Source organism: Lepidochelys kempii, chromosome 5, assembly GCF_965140285.1.
Source record: "Lepidochelys kempii isolate rLepKem1 chromosome 5, rLepKem1.hap1, whole genome shotgun sequence".
NCBI lineage: Eukaryota > Metazoa > Chordata > Testudines > Cheloniidae > Lepidochelys > Lepidochelys kempii.
In genome coordinates, this window is record NC_136384.1 from 39,074,777 (window position 1) to 39,094,343 (window position 19,567).

Here is a 19,567-nt window from a genome sequence, read left to right on the forward strand (position 1 = left end):
TGTTAACTCACTAGGATTTGCATACATCTGTGAATGCTTTGCATGTACTGTTTTCACAGATTATATACTTAAAAACAAATTTTGAAATAAAACTTTAGTCTATAGCAAAGTGCAGATTATCACTAAAGCTTTTTAAAAAACCCAGTCTTCCCTTTGAGCAGTGTAATGGGGACATCAGTATATTTACTGGTTTCAGAGTGGTAGCCGTGTTAGTCTGTATCAGGAGAAAGAACGAGGAGTACTTGTGGCACCTTACAGATTAACAAATTTATTTGAGCATAAGCTTTTGTGGGCTAAAGCCCACCTCATCAGACGCATGCAGTGGAAAATACAGTAGGAAGATATATATTATACATATACACATATACAGAGAACATGAAAAAATGGGGGTTGCCATACCAACGCTTAACGAGACCAATCGATTAAGGTTGGCTATTATCAGCAGGAGAAAGAAAAGCAACGGTCACATAAAGACTACCCTATACTGGAAACCTACTGACCGCTATACTTACCGACATGCCTCCAGCCTTCATCCAGACCATACCACACCACACAATCCCTTCTCTATAGCCAAGCTCTACGATACAACCGCATTTGCTCCAACCCCTCAGACAGAGACAAACACCTACAAGATCTCTATCAAGCATTCTTACAACTACAGTACCCACCTGCTGAAGCGAAGAAACAGATGGACAGAGCCAGAAGAGTACCCAGAAGTCACCTACCACAGCACAGGCCCAACAAAGAAAACAACAGAACACCACTAGCCGTCACCTTCAGCCTGCAACTAAAACCTCTCCAGCGCATCATCAAAGATCTACAACCTGTCCTGAAGGACGATCCCTCACTCTCTCAGATCTTGGGAGACAGGCCAGTCCTCACTTACAGACAGCCCCCAACCTGAAGCAAATACTAGTAACTACACACCAAACAACAAACAAACTAGCCCAGGAACTGATCCTTGCAACAAAGCCCGTTGCCAACTCTGTCCACATATCTATTCGAGGGACACCATCATAGGACCTAATCACATTAGCCACACCTGCACATCTACCAATGTGATATATGCCATCATGTGCCAGCAATGCTCCTCTGCCATGTACATTGGCCAAACCAGACAATCTCCACGCAAAAGAATAAATGGACACAAATCAGACATCAAGGATTATAACATTCAAAAGCCAGTCAGAGAACATTTCAATCTCCCTGGACACTCAATTACAGACCTAAAAGTTGCAATTATTCAACAAAAAAGCTTCAAGAACAGACTCCAATGAGAAACAGCAGAACTGGAATTAATCTGCAAATTGGACACCATTAAATTAGGCTTGAATAAACGCTGGGAGTGGATGAGTCATTACATTAACTAAAAACTATTTCCCCATGCTAATTTCTCCCCTACTGTTACTCACACTGTTTGAATGGGCCATCCTGATTATCACTACAAAAGTTTTTTTTCTCCTGCTGATAACAGCCCACCTTAATTGTTTGATCTCATTAAGAGTTGGTATGGCAACCCCCATTTTTTCACACTCTCTGTGTGTATATATATAGATATATCCATACCTTCCTACTGTATTTTCCACTGCATGCATCTGATGAAGTGGGCTTTAGCCCACGAAAGCTTATGTTCAAATAAATTTGTTAGTCTCTAAGGTGCCACAAGTACTCCTTGTTCTTTCTGCAGTATATTTACTGTGAACATTATAACTATTCTGTCTTGCTTTCCTGTCCAAGGATTGTATGGTTTTCAGTTAGCCTAGAGTTTACATTAAATAAAATTATATTAACACAAAACAAATAAACTTATTTGAGCTCCTGAGTCAATTAAGAGCAGAACAATATGTAGACTGCAAAGCACGAAACCTTGTTTAGTTTGTAATTATCTTAATTTTTCTGTACACTTACTGACTTGCCACATCAGGGCAAGTCATCAACTGCCTTTGTAAGTAGTTGTAATAGACACTTACTGTACAAAAAAAGCAAGGTCTCAGGAAGAAAGCAGCTAAATTTTTGAATGAAGTTGCAATTCTTCACACATCAGTGACTCACTTTATACTTAAGGTGCCACGTTTTTGGCACAGGTATTTTTATTAAAAGTCATGGACAGGATGTGGGCAATAAATAATAAATCCCAGATTCATTGAAACCGAAGCTGAAGCCCGAGCCCCGCTGCCTGGGGCTGAAGCTGAAGACCAAGCCCCACTGCCCAGGGCTGAATTATTGGAATATTCAAGACGTCATGGAGGTCTCATAAAATCATGGAAACTGTGACAGATTCATAACCTTATTTATACTGTTCCTTAGGTTTGCATGGTGCTTTACAGACAAGACATTGTCCCTACTTCTGACTGTGTCAGGAACTCTCAAACAATGTTTATTATCTGAACACCAGACAGTAAATGCGAAACACTGAACTCCTACAGCAGATTTCACAACCAGGCTTCCCCCTGCACAGCCTCCAAAATAATCATAGAATCGTAGAATATCAGGGTTGGAAGGGACCTCAAGAGGTCATCTAGCAGGACCAATCCCCAACTAAATCATTCCAGCCAGTGCTTTGGCAAGCCTGACCTTAAAAATATCTAAGGAAGGAGATTCCACCACCACCCTAGGTAACGCATTCCAGTGTTTCACCACCCTCCTAGTAAAACGTTTTTCCTAATATCCAACCTAAACCTCCCCCACTGCAACTTGAGACCATTACTCCTTGTTCTGTCATCTGCTACCACTGAGAACAGTCTAGAGCCATCCTCTTTGGAACCCCTTTCAGGTAGTTGAAAGCAGCTATCAAATCCCCCCTCACTCTTCTCTTCCGCAGATTAAACAATCCCAGTTCTCTCCGCCTCTCCTCATAAGTCATGTGTTCCAGTCCCCTAATCATTTTTGTTGCCCTCCGCTGGACTCTTTCCAATTTTCCCACATCCCTCTTGTAGTGTGGGGCCCAAAACTGGACACAGTACTCCAGATGAGGCCTCACCAATGTTGAATAGAGGGGAACGATCACGTCCCTTGATCTGCTGGCAATGCCCCTACTTATACATCCCAAAATGCCACTGGCCTTCTTGGCAACAAGAGCACACTGTTGACTCATATCCAGCTTCTCGTCCACTGTAACCCCTAGGTCCTTTTCTGCAGAACTGCTGCCGAGCCATTCGGTCCCTAGTCTGTAGTGGTGCATGGGATTCTTCCGTCCTAAGTGCAGGACTCTGCACTTGTCCTTGTTGAAGCTCATCACATTTCTTTTGGCCCAATCCTCCAATTTGTCTAGGGCCCTCTGTATCCTATCCCTTACCCTCCAGCGTATCTACCTCTCCTCCCAGTTTAGTGTCATCTGCAAACTTGCTGAGAGTGCAATCCACACCATCCTCCAGATCATTTATGAAGATATTGAACAAAACTGGCCCCAGGACCGACCCTTGGGGCACTCCACTTGATACCGGCTGCCAACTAGACATGGAGCCATTGATCACTACCTGTTGAGCCCGACAATCTAGCCAAATTTCTATCCACCTTATAGTCCATTCATCCAGCCCATACTAACTTGCTGGCAAGAATTCTGTGGGAGACCGTGTCAAAAGCTTTGCTAAAGTCAAGGAACAACACGTCCACCGCTTTCCCCTCATCCACAGAGCCAGTTATCTCGTCATAGAAGGCAATTAGATTAGTCAGGCATGACTTTCCCTTGGTGAATCCATGCTGACTGTTCCTGATCACTTTTCTCTCCTCCAAGTGCTTCAGAATTGATTCCTTGATGACCTGCTCCATGATTTTTCCAGGGACTGAGGTGAGGCTGACTGGCCTGTAGCTCCCAGGATCCTCCTTCTTCCCTTTTTTAAAGATGGGCACTAGATTAGCCTTTTTCCATTCGCCTTCATCCAACCCCTCAGTTATAATAATGGGCCAAATCCTGCTGTCCTCAATACTTCATCAGGCTAACATCTCATCAATGTTAATAGGATATTTGCTTAAGCAGAATTTGAGCCAATAATAATATTGTACTTGTAGCATCTTTACTCCCAGTATCTCAAAGTGATATATAAATACGAATTAAGTGGCACACCATTCTTTGAAGGTAGGTATATATAACAACAACTTAAAGAAGCTATTGTAAAGCAGTGTCAGATAACTATTTTAGATCTCTTTATGATGGATAAAGATGAATAGATAACTAGACAGCAAATTGGTGGCTTCCAAGGGACCCATGATCATGAAATTCATGGCCAAAGAGAGGACAAATCCCAACCAGTCATATATATATGTGGAGGTTCCGAAGGGCTAATTAAGTTTAATGGATTAAAAGCCCATCCTGGTTAAGAGAGGAAGTGAAGGTAACGATTAAAAATAATATATACATAAACATATTTGAAAAGGGGAAATAAACAGAAAGCAATATAAAATTGAAAGTTATGGAGGTGTAGAACATTGATGACGGAAGCTAAAGACCTCACAGAAAAATCCAGACCTGGCAGGTCTAAGGACAACAAGCAATTTTTAAGTGTATTAGGAACAAATGAAATCCTAATAATGACACAGGACCACTACTAGATGGAGATGGTAGAATTGTTTATAATGATGCAGCACAGGTTGAAGTGTTTAAATAATATTTCTGTTCTGTATTTGGAAAGAAGCAGAATGATGTACTTATATTACACATAAGGATGATGAACTAATTTTCCAGTATATTAATAACTCAGGAGGATGTTAAACAATATCTACTACAGATAAATATTTTTAAATCCGCAGGCCCAGATAACTTCCATCTATGACCCCTAAAAGAACTGATGGATGAGATCTCTGGCTTGCTGATGTTAATTTTCAGTAAATCCTGGAATACTGAAGACAACTGGAAGAGTACTCAAGATGGGCCAATATTCAAAGAGGCCAAGAATGGGAAGCTATATTCTGGAAAACAGTGACTCTGAAAAGGATTTAGGAATCATACTGGACAAACAACTGAACATGAGCTTCCTGTGCAATGCTGTGGAAGAGGGCTAATGTGATTCTTGTTTAGATAAAGTGAAGTAGGGAGGTAATTTTACCTCCGTATGCAGCATTACTGAGATTTATTCTGGAACACTGCATCCAGTACTGCTGTTCCCATTTTAAAAAGGATGTTGTAATTTGGAGAGTGCAGAGAAGAGCCACAAAAATTATTTGAGGGCTGGAGAAAATATCTTTAAAAGAGAGACTTAAGGAGCAATCTGTTTGCTAATCAACAAAAAATATCAAGGGGTGAATTAACTATATTGTAAAAATAGCTGCACAAGGAGAAAATAAAAGGCACTAAAAGCTCTTTAATCTATTGGAGAAAGGCAGAACAAGCACCAATGGTTGGAAGTTACAGCCAGACAAATTAAAATTACAAAAAAAGAAAAGAAAAGAAAAAAATTTTTTTTGGACAGAGAGAATGATTAACTAGATAGCCAGTGGAATAAACTACTAAGGGGAGAGGTAGATTCTCCCTCTCTTGATGTTTATAAATCGAGATTTAACATACCCAAGTTACTTGACTCAGTATAGGAGTATCTGGATGAAATTCTATGGCCTATGTTATATAGGTCAGACTAGATGATGTGTTGATCTCTTTCTGGCCTTAAAATCTATGAACTCATTATTTTATGAACATTCTAAACTCCCTTAAGTACTTCACTTACCTGAAAATTAGGCTGAAATACACAGCAGTCAACAGTACTATAATGTCCCCTAAGCATAGTTATCAGTTCTCCTGAGTAGACTGTATAAACAGCAATGGTGCTACCATATGGTACAAATGCAAATTCTGGATCACAGCCAGTAGAGATGGTGAATTTTAGTCCTTTTCTGCTTTCATTACAGACTTTCCCATAGTTCACCTGTAGGATGCAAGATTAAGCTGTTAGCTAGTATTATACAAAGCTAATTCTTGTGGATTAAATTATTAAAACAAATTTAAAATTAAGAGTTAAATTCTCAATAAAACAATGGTTATGCAAGCACCTTGCTACTTTGGAATTTAACACAACTGTGAGCTTCCCAAATGCATACACCTTATTTTTGGGTTCCAAAGTTAATGAAAACAGCATAATGAATAGGGTAAATTGTACTGAGTGGAAGATATGAAACAATGTACTCTATTTGAAGTATAAGAGATGTCATTTCTTCTCATTCTGAACAGGTGAGTGAGTTTCAACTGGGATTGATAGGTGATATGTGTTGGGCAGGAGGTGGCCCAAGATCACAAGTATGAAAGGGTAGATTAGTTATGCTGATGGCATTTTCTGGTTGGTAAGTGGAAGATGGTTACTAGTAAGAGCATTCGTGGGATGGTATAATGGCCAGTATTAAGACAGTTTGTGGAACTTTAAATCTGGCTTTCTGGCTTTCAAACATAACATAATTTCTTCCAAAGGCCAACATCTCAGTAAGGCTATTTTACATTCAAGTATATGTCTTTTTATCCATAACTATCTCAATTATTTTTTGTTTGGGAATTTCTTATAGTTGTTTAAATTTTTGATTAACTCTCATGATGGCAATATATCAAATATTTCAAAAATAAGTCAAGTGAATGGATTTCTCTCTGACATTATAATTTGTTAGTGATTTAAAACCCAATGTTGCAATTTTAAATTAATGCATCCAGGCTCTTCGGTGTCATTGCCAATTGTAAAATCAGTTCTCTGCAAAATCACTGCTGAAAAAAAGTTCTGCACAGGCCTTCTGATACAAAACCAGTTACTTTCCGTGTGGAATTTACAAGTAATTGCTTGCACATTCCTTGAACCAGAACTATTTACCTTCCAGAAATTAAAAGCTCCACCAAGTGTGTCTGTAGACACTTCTGAAGTTGTTGAACCAGAACCATGTGGCTTATGAAGTTAATAGATTCAGACTATTCCATGGAAGTTTATATATTCTGCAAGAACTATGAAGAAGTTTCTAAGGACATCAAACATATGACAGAGCTCTCAGAGATTTATATTTTCATAGTTCAATCAAAAATTTTCACTTAACCTTAAAAAACATTAATGAAAACAGCCATACAATTCTGGAATCTCGAACCAACCTATTCTACAGATGACAATATAAAGAAGATTGATTTTTTTTCCAAATGTGAAAATACTTTCCCCCTCTCCTCCATAGTCCTGTAACTCAAAAATACAAAACAAAAATCACACACAGATACACACAAAATAACTTCTCTAACCACATTTTCCCCAATGGTTCTTTTCTGGACAGAATTCACATATGAGAATGTTAGGATACAGATATTCAGGCCTGTCTGTAAAGGCCTATACTCTAAGAATTTAGGTGTATTCTTATCACTTAGCTAGTTATAGAGGTATAAAAGAAAGAATCAAAACCACTGTCTGCCGGTGTAAAGTCCTTCTCTTACTGTGACAATCTGAGGCCCTGTGCTTCGGCTAAGATCTTTGGCTAAGCAGCAGAGGCAGCCATAAGCTGGGAAGCGAAGGGTCACATCCTCACATTTCAAACTAGTCACATTGAAATAAGGTGCTATTGGGCTGTTAGGAATACAATCCTGTCCTGATAATGCCTATCGCCTCCAGAGAAAGGGAAGTGCTTAGAAGATGTAAAAGGAAACTTAGTTTGATAGCATCCTGTCTTGCAAGAACTCACTTATCAATAGCTAGGATGTGAAATCCTCATTTCTTTCAGAGTAGCAGCCATGTTAGTCTGTATTCGCAAAAAGAAAAGGAGTACTTGTGGCACCTTAGAGACTAACAAATTTATTTGAGCATAAGCTTTCGTGAGCTACAGCTCACTTCATTGGTTTGCATCCGATGAAGTGAACTGTAGCTCACGAAAGCTTATGCTCAAATAAATTTGTTAGTCTCTAAGGTGCCACAAGTACTCCTCATTTCTTTGTTGTTCTATCACTGTAGTCCCCATTTCCCTATTGTCTGTATAATCTCTGTCTGGTTCTGTGATTGTTTCTGTCTGCCGTATAATTAATTTTGCTGGGTGTAAATTTTAAGGTGGTGGGATATAACTGGTTAAATAATCATGTTACAATATGTTAGGATTGGTTAGTTAAATTTCAGTAAAATGAATGGTTAAGGTATAGCTAAGCAAAACTCAAGTTTTACTATATAGTCTGCAGTCAATCAGGAAGTGTGTGTGTGTGTGTGTTTGGGGGGAATGGGAACAGGGATGGGGGTCGGGAAATTGGAATCATGTTTTGCTAAAGGGGGAAATGGGAACAGGGACACAGGTAAGGCTCTGTGGTGTCAGAGCTGGGAAGGGGGACACTAAGGAAGGAAACTGGAATCATGCTTGCTGGAAGTTCACCTCAATAAATATCGAATTGTTTGCACCTTTGGACTTCGTGTATTGTTGCTCTCTGTTCATGTGAGAAGGACCAGGGAAGTAAGTGGGTGAAGGAATAAACCCCCAACAGAGAAATTTCAGGTTAAAAAAAATATTTCCACACTCATGGAAATGAGAGGGGAGTTGAAATCTAACTTGAATAACGAAAACATGGTCACATTCTTAACTATAATAAAGTAGCTACCATTGCTCCATAATGCAGAAGTTGAGAGCGAGGGGAAGCTAGATAAGTCAGTTTGTGCATGGAAGCAGCCATTCGAGCCCAGCAGGCTCAGATTAAAAGGAGCTGCAGGGCCTTTGCAGGTAGCTTGCAGCTGGGACCAGAGGGACAATGAAAGGTGCTCCTCTGTAGTCCATGGAGTTCGACTGGCTACATTTGCATAAGCTGAGAGTGAGAGGACTTGAGAACTTTAACCTTAAGGCAGAGACCTTTCTGGGAAGTGGGGGGGCAGCTCCCTCCCCGCCCCCAGCTCTGCTCTGGCCCTGACCGCAGCCATGTCCCTGGGTCCTGGCCCAATCCCCAGCCTCGGCGTGGTTCCACTCCTGGCCCTGACCCCAGCCTCAGCCACACGTGGGGCTGGGAGTGGAGCCACATCTGGCTGCGGGCTGGCTACCAGTCCCCACCGCAGATCGGCTATGGCTCCTGTCATAAATATAAAGGGAAGGGTAAACCCCTTTGAAATCCCTCCTGGCCAGGGGAAAGCTCCTCTCACCTGTAAAGGGTTAAGAAGCTAAAGGTAACCTCGCTGGCACCTGACCAAAATGACCAATGAGGAGACAAGATACTTTCAAAAGCTGGGAGGAGGGAGAGACACAAAGGGTCTGTGTGTCTGTCTATATTCTGTCTTTGCCGGTGATAGACCAGGAATGGAGTCTTAGAACTTTTAGTAAGTAATCTAGCTAGGTACGTGTTAGATTATGATTTCTTTAAATGGCTGAGAAAAGAATTGTGCTGAATAGAATAACTATTTCTGTCTGTGTATCTTTTTTGTAACTTAAGGTTTTGCCTAGAGGGGTTCTCTATGTTTTTGAATCTAATTACCCTGTAAGGTATCTACCATCCTGATTTTACAGGGGGGATTTCTTTATTTCTATTTACTTCTATTTTTATTAAAAGTCTTCTTGTAAGAAAACTGAATGCTTTTTCATTGTTCTCAGATCCAAGGGTTTGGGTCTGTGGTCACCTATGCAAATTGGTGAGGCTTTTTATCCAACATTTCCCAGGAAAGGGGGGGTGCAAGTGTTGGGAGGATTGTTCATTGTTCTTAAGATCCAAGGGTCTGGGTCTGTAGTCACCTAGGCAAATTGGTGAGGCTTTTTACCAAACCTTGTCCAGGAAGTGGGGTGCAAGGTTTTGGAAAGTATTTTGTGGGGAAAGACGCGTCCAAACAGCTCTTCCCCAGTAACCAGTATTAGTTTGGTGGTGGTAGTGGCCAATCCAAGGACAAAGGGTGGAATATTTTGTACCTTGGGGAAGTTTTGACCTAAGCTGGTAAAGATAAGCTTAGGAGGTTTTTCATGCAGGTCCCCACATCTGTACCCTAGAGTTCAGAGTGGGGGAGGAACCTTGACAGCTCCGTTCCTGCCACCGCCCCCAACCACGGCTCTGCTCTCAGTCCCTCCCCCAGCTGCGGCCCCAGCCTCAGCCCCTTTACCCCTGTCTGCATGGCCCCCCAGCCTGAGTCGTGGTCCTGCTCACAGCCCAGCTCCATGGGGAAGGTCAACGGGGTAAGGGGGGCATGACCCTCAGCACCAACAGTAATCAAGGGTTAAGGCAGAAACAACCCAACAGCCCACCTCGTCATTCCCATGCATGTACACAGAAAGAGGGCTGCAAATCCTAACTGGAAATATGTACTAATACCTACAAACTTGTGTATAAGAAAGGGCACTATGGGATAGCAGGTGGACACCATCAAGTTCTGCCTTGGAAGAAGCAGGAAATGAGGTGGTCAGTGCCACTCTGCCTTTTATTCCCTCAGATGGGAGAGCATGAAATCATGCAGGGCACAGATGCAGCCCCCAAAGGCACTGCTGGTCAAAAATTCTGATCTTGTGCACATGACGTGCATGCACGCCGTAAGTGGGATCCACACAAAGAATGGCAGAAGTGGTAAACTTTGCTTCTGCTTTTGTAATCAAAATCCCTATTCAAGAGAGCAAATACTTAGATATTCTCTGTTTTTGCATCCACCCATTTCTTTCCCAGTAAGATGGTAACCTAGTTCTATAGGCCAAACTCTCCTTGCCAACTTAAAAGGGATAAATATTTACTCAAACTCCAGAGTAATTCTTGTGGGGTGCTGTGAGGAAATGCCTCTCTCAACCTGCTCCATAACAAAATCTACGAACTGTCGAAAGCCAAAATCACCCTCTTTCTGGAATATTGACAGTATTATCAAATAAGTTTCAGCTCTAAGTCTTCTCCTTAGTCATCGCTACGCCCAGGGCTCCTCAGTCCACTCTCTTTATATCCACTCTCTGGAGAGCCACTCCCACCTCCCTTTGGGGCATGTCTTCACAGCAGAGTTAACACTTGGGATCTTAACTCAGGTGTTGCCCCTCACCCCCTTCCCATCCATGAACAAAACCTTCTCATCTGAGTTTAGTGGTGCTTTCAGTCTGGGCTATATCACTTATATGGGGCTGTAGGCTAAAACTTGAATGAGGCTTTCATTTGGGCTGGTAACATTACCCATTTTACAATGAGGATGCAGACTAAACCACCCATCCCGCAATTCCCCACCATGTGCCCTGAAAAACAGACAAAGTTTTCCCACAATTCATTGGGAAAGAATCATAAGCAGGTCTTCTTACGGTAGCACAAAGAAGCATGGGATATGCCCCCGGAAGTCTCAGCAACCCACATGCGTAAATGTAGCACGAAGGGGTAGCACCAGTAACTCAGGTATGACTTTGCAGTGTGGCTGCCCACACCCAGGCTAACCCAGATACTCAGAATCTGGTGCCTATCAATGAATGCTGGTGCTGAATTAATGCTGCAGTGAAGACATACCCTTAGAATATCTAGGTGGGGTACTGAGCCTTTTTGCATCAGAAGGAACCCACTAATCTCTTCCCAGCAAGATCAACCCCTGCCAAAAGGAAAATGCTGCCAGATTTTTACGCTCATGTTAGGGCTTATCCTGTTCCCACTGACAGGAGTTTTTTTGTCATTTATTTGAATGGGAGCAGGATTTGGCCCTCAGTTTGTCCTTTTGCGTAGGGATTGCCATTTATACTTATCTAAGCTCTTAATTAAATGTTTTTAGAGTGTTCTGAAACTTTAATTTTATATCACTAGAGTTGTATTTTCATTGGGACTGTATATCTAATATTCTCTACGGAGCAGGTGCAGCAGCAGCAGTTTAAAGCAGGCATGAGAGCACTGGGGGTGGGGAGACTAGAGAGATGAAGGAATATAATCTGTATTCCTACTGAAAGGTTGTTGTGATCTGTGACACCAGGCATGAGTTGTCCCTACTGGATGACGCCGCTGCCTTGGTGCAATCTGCATGAAGGTGTCCTTTTGCTTGGAGGGGGGTGGAGATGGCCTTCAGGAATTACCTAAAAAGGCCATTCAGGATCCTCTGTGGTTGGAACCAATGAGAAGTGGCCCTCCAGTGGCTAAAAGGGTTGGGAGGGAGCACGTAGAAAACAGACTGCATAAAGAGGGCTAGATGCAGCCTACTTCTCTCAGCGGATCTCAAACTTATTTGGAAAGAGCTATACCTACTGACAAGAGATTAATTCAGTCTCCATACTTATTCAGTTTGTGGTATGGACACCCACCCAGTGAAAAGTAGACTGAGAACCAAATTTGTTTCAGACAAGCTGCCAACAGATGTTAGTGCTTTCTGGTTACTGCCAGCCTGACCTGGATTTGAGCTACTGTCACAAATGACTGGTTTTATAGTCTCATTTTCAAATGGTGGGCCATGCAGGCCTCTTAGTTACTAATTTTCACTTGACAAAATAATAGAAAATAAATTATTTTGATTAAAAATACATAGATCAACTGAGATTACGCAGCAGCGTCCAGCACGAGATTTACTTCCAAAGATAAATTATGTATCATAACTGGACCACTGGTCTATTAGTCTCTTAAAAGTAACCAAGAAATGCAACTGAAGGTCCTTTAAAAACCTTACCAATGTGTTTTCCCCACTGGAACTATTCCAGAGTCTCATCCGGTCATCTGTACCAATAGTCAGAAGATGAAGCCCATCACTTGTAAAGCATAAGCCATTAACTCTTCCATTATGAGCAGTGTTTGCTGTCAGGAAAATATGAGCCTGTTCAGTTATTTAGGGAAGATTTATTATTTTATTTTGTACACCTGTAGTACTGAATGCACTATTTAAATATTCAAACAACTTTCCACTCAAGAATATATAAATGTTTATTTGAAAGCAACAAAGGTTCTTATAAAATATATATTGTAAAACCTTTGGATTATGATGCCAAGTGATGAAGTTCCTTCTATGTTAGGTTCTATATGGTGAATGTATTATGTGCGTTTGAAAGTACTTCATTCAAAATGAGAGTAAACATACAAAAGTTTCAATGCCCTTTCCACTTTCTGCAGATATCATGATGCTCAGATGACATTACAGTAACATCAAAAATAGAGCAAAGTGCTGATGACTACCTCCAAAAAGGACCCAATCCTGAAATCTGTGTCTTTGGCAAAACATTGACTGACTTTAATGGTTGTTTTGGATGCAGAAATAATGCAGGATCTGACACTATTTTAAAGGTTTACTAGTGTTTCTGTAGACAGCTTTTCCTCCGTCTATAATAAGAATATATTTCTCTTTTGCAGCATAAAATATAAGCTCTTTGTGAACATGATGTGAAAGCTATTTGTATAATGATCTGTTCTGTAGCACCCCACTACAAAGATTGTTTACATCTACATTTTTTACATATGTGAAGAAGTCTTTTGCACACTTAGTCCCCTCCCCCAAGTTCGTAATTTGGAGCTTCCATTTTAGTTTGTTAAAACTGCTTTACCTGCTTTGCAAAATTTGTTGAAGAAATTAATGAGCTAAGTTTATTTTACAGTTCTGATCTAGTATTTCAAATGTCCCTCTTCCATTGTTGACAATTGTTCCTCAGTTCCTATTTTAAAAACACCACAAACCTAACAGTTCTCATGAAACTATATATACACACACTTCAAAATTTGTCCTTCCAGAGAGAAAAAAATAATCAAGTGGGGAGCACAGGAATTGTGTGTTTAAAAAACTCTAACATACAACAGTCATCCAAGAGAACAGATTCCCCTTCCCACCCCTGTCTTTGGCATTTCTAAAGCACCTCTCTGAGTTATCGATCTTTGTACTTTCATTAATCCATTTTAAGACAACATACACAGAAGTCCATTTGATGGGACCCAAAAGTTGTAAGCTAAATTAAAAAGAAATTCTTAGTTCTCCCAGTATGTTGTCATTTCAATAACTTTGAGTGTCAATTACATTTTTAATTCTCAAAACCAAACATTCATATTCCATATATGCAACAGAGAACATGACACAGCACAAAGCTAAACCACAGCCTACAAAACAAACTCAATGTTGTTTTATGTATAAATCCACCATCAGTATTTTCCTGAATAAAACTCTGATCCTACATGATTAACTTTACACACTGTAATTAGTCCAATTTATGGGACTGCTCACAGTGCTTAAATTTAGGCACGAGTTAATCTTTTCAGGATTAGGATTAGACACAGTCTTTTACTTTGTCCGTTTTAAAATCTTTCGTTTCAGAAGATGCTTTATGAGATCTAAAGTTTGGTTTTGTTTGTCCAGTGTATGGAACTTGGATCCAGAATTAATCCAAATTAATTTCTGAACTACGTTTTAAAGTACAGTGCTGTTCCTTTAATTTAGTTTGCTTCCCAAGTGCAGAAATTGTGTTTAGCTGCATTCGTATAAAATGTTAATAATGTTAATGTTTTAACCAGGGCATATTTAGTATATTCCAGGACCTATCCACCTTTGTTAGTATTCAAGTAATAGCATAATTTAGCATTAAACAAAGTTAAAATTAAATTTTGAATTTTATAACTAACCTAATACATATATATGTCTTGCTTACTATAGATGAAGCTATCTAATAATAGAGAGCTCGTTATTCTAGAAGACCAAAGCATAACAAAATCCAGTGGCTGGAACTTGAAGCTAGACAGACAAACTGGAAATATGCACACATTGTTTAACAGTAAGGGTAATTAACCACTGGAACAACTTATCAAGGGGTGTGGTCAATTCTCCATTATTTGAAAACTTTAAATTCCCATTGACTTCAAACAGAGCCAAGGTTTTATCAGTATGCCTTTTAAAAAGATATGCTCTAGTTCAGCCACAAGTTACTGGGTTTAATGCAGGAGTTACCAGGTGAAATTCTATGTCTGTGTTATACAAGACATCATACTAGATGATCACAATGGTCATTTCTTGCATTAAAAACTGTGATGGTATGAAATTCAAGAATGCTTCTAGGTAAAGATGTAGCGTACCACCACCATCATATTTCCTTTATAAATATATTCTTTATTACCTGCTTCAGAAGATGCTTTTGACTTCTCCCCATTGTACTGATCAAGAGTAATCAGACATCCAGATGCTCTCCTCACATCCCAGAGTTTTACTCTACTGTCAGCACTAAGAAAAATAAATTGTATGGATTTATTGATTAGAGAAACTGCCTCCAAACATCCCCACCTTTTTCTGTCATGGGTCCAGTAGATGTTCCCATTTTGGGCTGCATTCTGCCCTGATTTACACCTTGTGATATCACATTCAAGCTAATGAGAATGCAGAGAGTGGACATTAAGGCAGACTTTGAGCTTCTTGCTCATCTACACAATGTTTGAAAAACTAGTACAATATTATTGTACTTGTTAATAATATTGTGTAAGTACAATAACAATAGAATGTGGTTGCAAAAATGCTAAGGAACAAGATACAAGTCTATCTAGTCCTTGGAGAAATGATATGCCCATGTAATTAAAAATAACAGCATAAAAGCAGGAAAAGATTAATTGTGTCCCTATTCTGTAAACAAGAAGATAGGTTATTTGCTTTGCTATTTTTTCCCCTTACTGTTTTCTGCTGCTAACGTTGCACACTGAATGTATGCTGAAAAGGCAGCAGTGCACCAACTGAAAGCAGCAGCTTTTCATTTTGCTTATGAATCAGTGGTACCAAGTATTTCCAACACATTTCTATTTCTGTGTAAAAATAGATTTGGATTAATAAAGGCAGCAGCATATTTTGCCTTCATCTGAGAATATAATACACACACACTTGTTCTGGAGGAGAGACCCCAAATTGTACCCACTTTATATAATGCATATTTATGGTGACACAAAGTCTACTTGATTTCACATACACACACACACACACACACACAGCAAAAAAAGAAAAAGAAGGCGAACACCAAAATTTAACAATAAGAAAATGTTCTGCATTCCTGAGTGAGTAAGATACAAAATGTTGGGGGAACTAATTCTCTCTGCAGCTCTTATAGATTGTTCATTCATTCATTCAGGCTTTATCTTCCCTATTCTTGAAGACAGGTCATAAGTTTACAACAATCTGTCTCTGTCTGGATTCCTATAATTTCAAAAATAGTGTCCAGTCACACAAAGTGAGTAGAGGGACACAGCCAAGAGTAGCTTGTCCATGATCTCAATGTAGTCAGCAGGGAAAACAAGTTTTTTTAAAAGGTAATATTAAGCAAAAGACATAGCAGTGGGTATTTTCCTTAGGTTCACAACCTGACAATGCACAGCTGTACCATAACAGTATACTCCCAAGTTAGCCAAAATTTGGCTTTCTCCAATTTTTTTTTATTTCAGTTAAAATTAGGCAGCTAACAAAGTGTAAACACCTGTACCTTCACAGATTCCAGGTATACTGAATAATAGTGAAGACACCAAGAGCTACAGGTACCCAGCTACAGAAAATTCTCTTCCCAGCAGAGGTCTCTCTGAATGCTTTATGTCAAGCTCAGGGAATCTGGTTAAATGTGTTATTCACTTCTGGGTTCAGTACTGGTTGAATGTTAGCAAATCTGAGTAACTTCCCTGGGACTCAAACCTTTGCATGCATCTTAAGAGAGAATCTCTACCTGAAAACATATGTATTTAAATGTATTCATTGTAGTCACTGAACAGCCTACAAGATTTGAGATATATCATGCACCACTAATAGAGGTGTAAAAAAAAAAAAGGAAGAGGTAGAGCTTTCTTTCCCCTTCTTTAAACCTGTTGCTTACAGTAACCAAGTGCTGGTGACTGGCTCCCTTTGTGCTGGGTGTCTTACAACACGAGGGCTGAGGAAATGCTTGTTTAAAAAGGCATAGCTTGCTGCATGCTTTGAAGGGGGTATCATAAATACAAAGGGAAGGGTAAACCCCTTTGAAATCCCTCCTGGCCAGGGGAAAGCTCCTCTCACCTGTAAAGGGTTAAGAAGCTAAAGGTAACCTCGCTGGCACCTGACCAAAATGACCGATGAGGAGACAAGATACTTTCAAAAGCTGGGAGGAGGGAGAGAAACAAAGGGTCTGTGTCTGTCTATATGCTGGTCTTTACCGGGGATAGACCAGGAATGGAGTCTTAGAACTTTTAGTAAGTAATCTAGCTAGGTATGTGTTAGATTATGATTTCTTTAAATGGCTGAGAAAAGAATTGTGCTGAATAGAATAACTATTTCTGTCTGTGTATCTTTTTTGTAACTTAAGGTTTTGCCTAGAGGGGTTCTCTATGTTTTTGAATCTAATTACCCTGTAAGATATCGACCATCCTGATTTTACAGGGGGGATTTCTTTATTTCTATTTACTTCTATTTTTTATTAAAAGTCTTCTTGTAAAAAACTGAATGCTTTTTCATTGGTCTCAGATCCAAGGGTTTGGGTCTGTGGTCACCTATGCAAATTGGTGAGGCTTTTTATCCAACATTTCCCAGGAAAGGGGGGGTGCAAGTGTTGGGATGATTGTTCATTGTTCTTAAGATCCAAGGGTCTGGGTCTGTAGTCACCTAGGCAAATTGGTGAGGCTTTTTACCAAACCTTGTCCAGGAAGTGGGGCGCAAGGTTTTGGGAAGTATTTTGGGGGGAAGGACGCGTCCAAACAGCTCTTCCCCAGTAACCAGTATTAGTTTGGTGGTGGTAGCGACCAGTCCAAGGACAAAGGGTGGAATATTTTGTACCTTGGGGAAGTTTTGACCTAAGCTGGTAAAGATAAGCTTAGGAGGTTTTTCATGCAGGTCCCCACATCTGTACCCTAGAGTTCAGAGTGGGGGAGGAACCTTGACATGGTGGCATAGTGGTGGGATTAACCTGAAATCATTTTGAGATCCAGTTGAGATTTTTTGAACTAGAAATACAGATTTTAAAAAGGAAATTTTTTTTCCTTTGGAAAGGAAGTCCAGAAAGCAGTTGAAACTGAAAGCAGATTGTTTTTTCTCTGCTTTGTGGCCAAGCAGAGACAAAAGGGGATTATCTTGTGAATTGCAGGTTTTCTTTGCCTGGAGGCAGGGTACTTAACTCCTGCAAGGAAATTCACAGTCTTCTAACCCAGAGGTTTTTTTTTCTTTTCTTCCTAAAAGTAAATAGGGGGTGTGTGTTCTACCCATTTGCTTTTTCTTTGGGCTGGGTAAGCAGGTTTCCAAGTAGTTGGAGGTTTTTTGCTTTAATTTGGGCCCAGAGCAGAGACAAGGGAATTGTCTTTTTCTGTAGGCTGACAGTCACTATCAGAGAACAGGTATTCTATTCCAGCACAGCAAAATTTTACAGCCACGTTTTGTTTGTTTATTTCTAAACCTCGGGTGTAAAGTTAGTTAAAAACAGAGAGGTTAGAATGACCAAATCCTCAGCTCGACTACAGCTGGAATTAGCCAAATTTCAGGCTGAGGAAAAACAAAGGGAACATGAAAGACAGATAGAACTCATGCGGCTGGAGAAGGAGGTACAGGAGGCTGCCCACAAGAGGGAAATGGAGGCAAGGAAGCATGTGGAGGAGGAGAAGGAAAAAGAGAGGAAGCATGTGGAGGAGGAGAAGGAAAAAGAGAGGAAGCATGTGGAGGAGGTGGAGAGGATAAAGGCCCGGCAGAATATACCAACAAACCCTAGCAATCCTTCTCCAGGTACCACTTCCCATCCCAGAAAGTTCCCCACCTACAAGGCAGGTGATGATACTGAGGCCTTCTTAGAAAACTTCGAAAGGGCCTGCCTTGGGTACAACATCTCTACTGACCAATACATGGTAGAGCGGAGGCCGCAGCTCAGTGGACCCTTAGCTGAGGTGGCAGCTGAAATGCCTAAAGAACACATGAACAAGTATGAACTGTTTAAATCCAAGGCGAGAGTCAGAATGGGGATAACACCTGAGCAGTCTCGTCGGAGGTTCAGAGCCCTAAGGTGGAAACCAGACATGTCATTTACCCGACATGCCTACCACATTGTGAAACATTGGGATGCCTGGATATCAGGAGCAAGTGTTGAATCTCCAGTAAATTTGCCCTTCCTAATGCAAATGGAACAATTCTTAGAGGGTGTTCCTGAGGAAATAGAAAGATACATCCTAGACGGGAAGCCCAAAACTGTAATCGAGGCAGGAGAGATTGGAGCCAGATGGGTGGAGGTGGCAGAGAAGAAGAAAACTGGTCGCAGTTGGAGCGGAGACCAGAAGGGACCACCCCAGACCACACCCTATTACTGGGGGCTGCCCAAAGCCCCACCTACCTCCCAAAGAACCCTCCAGACCCCTTATCGTCCCACCACCCCGTCCTCCAGCAACCCTCCTCGCCCCAGTGACCGTCAGCTGGACGATGTTTTAAATGTAACGAGCTGGGGCATGTAAAGGCCAACTGCCCCAAGAACCCCAACAGATTACAGTTCATTGCACCGGAATCACACCAGAGGTCCACAGGCCCAGATACCTCCCAGATACCCTTGGAGCGGAGGGAAACTGTGAGTGTGGGTGGGAAGAAGGTCACCGCGTGGAGGGACACCGGAGCACAAGTGTCAGCTATCCATGCTTCCTTAGTGGACCCCAATTTAATCAACCCAGAGATCCAAGTGACGATTCAACCCTTCAAGTCCAACTCTTTCAATTTGCCTACAGCCAAGTTGCCTGTCCAGTACAAGGGCTGGTCAGGAATGTGGACTTTTGCAGTCTATGATGATTATCCCATCCCCATGCTGTTGGGGGAAGACTTGG

General features: G+C 40.9%; 1 protein-coding gene across 4 annotated transcripts in view; it reads right to left on the reverse strand.

Moving 5' to 3' along the window:
* The window catches only part of ERCC8 (ERCC excision repair 8, CSA ubiquitin ligase complex subunit), a 60,710-nt gene that overhangs the window by 15,823 nt on the left and 25,320 nt on the right, over positions 1–19,567 (reverse strand). For all 4 annotated transcript variants that reach the window (XM_073344006.1, XM_073344008.1, XM_073344010.2 and 1 more), the window contains 3 exons: positions 14,902–15,005; positions 12,486–12,610; positions 5,658–5,855 (listed from right to left, as the gene is read on the reverse strand). In XM_073344006.1, coding sequence (XP_073200107.1) covers positions 5,658–5,855; positions 12,486–12,610; positions 14,902–15,005 — 427 coding nt within the window. The remainder of the gene's footprint in view (positions 1–5,657; positions 5,856–12,485; positions 12,611–14,901; positions 15,006–19,567) is intronic.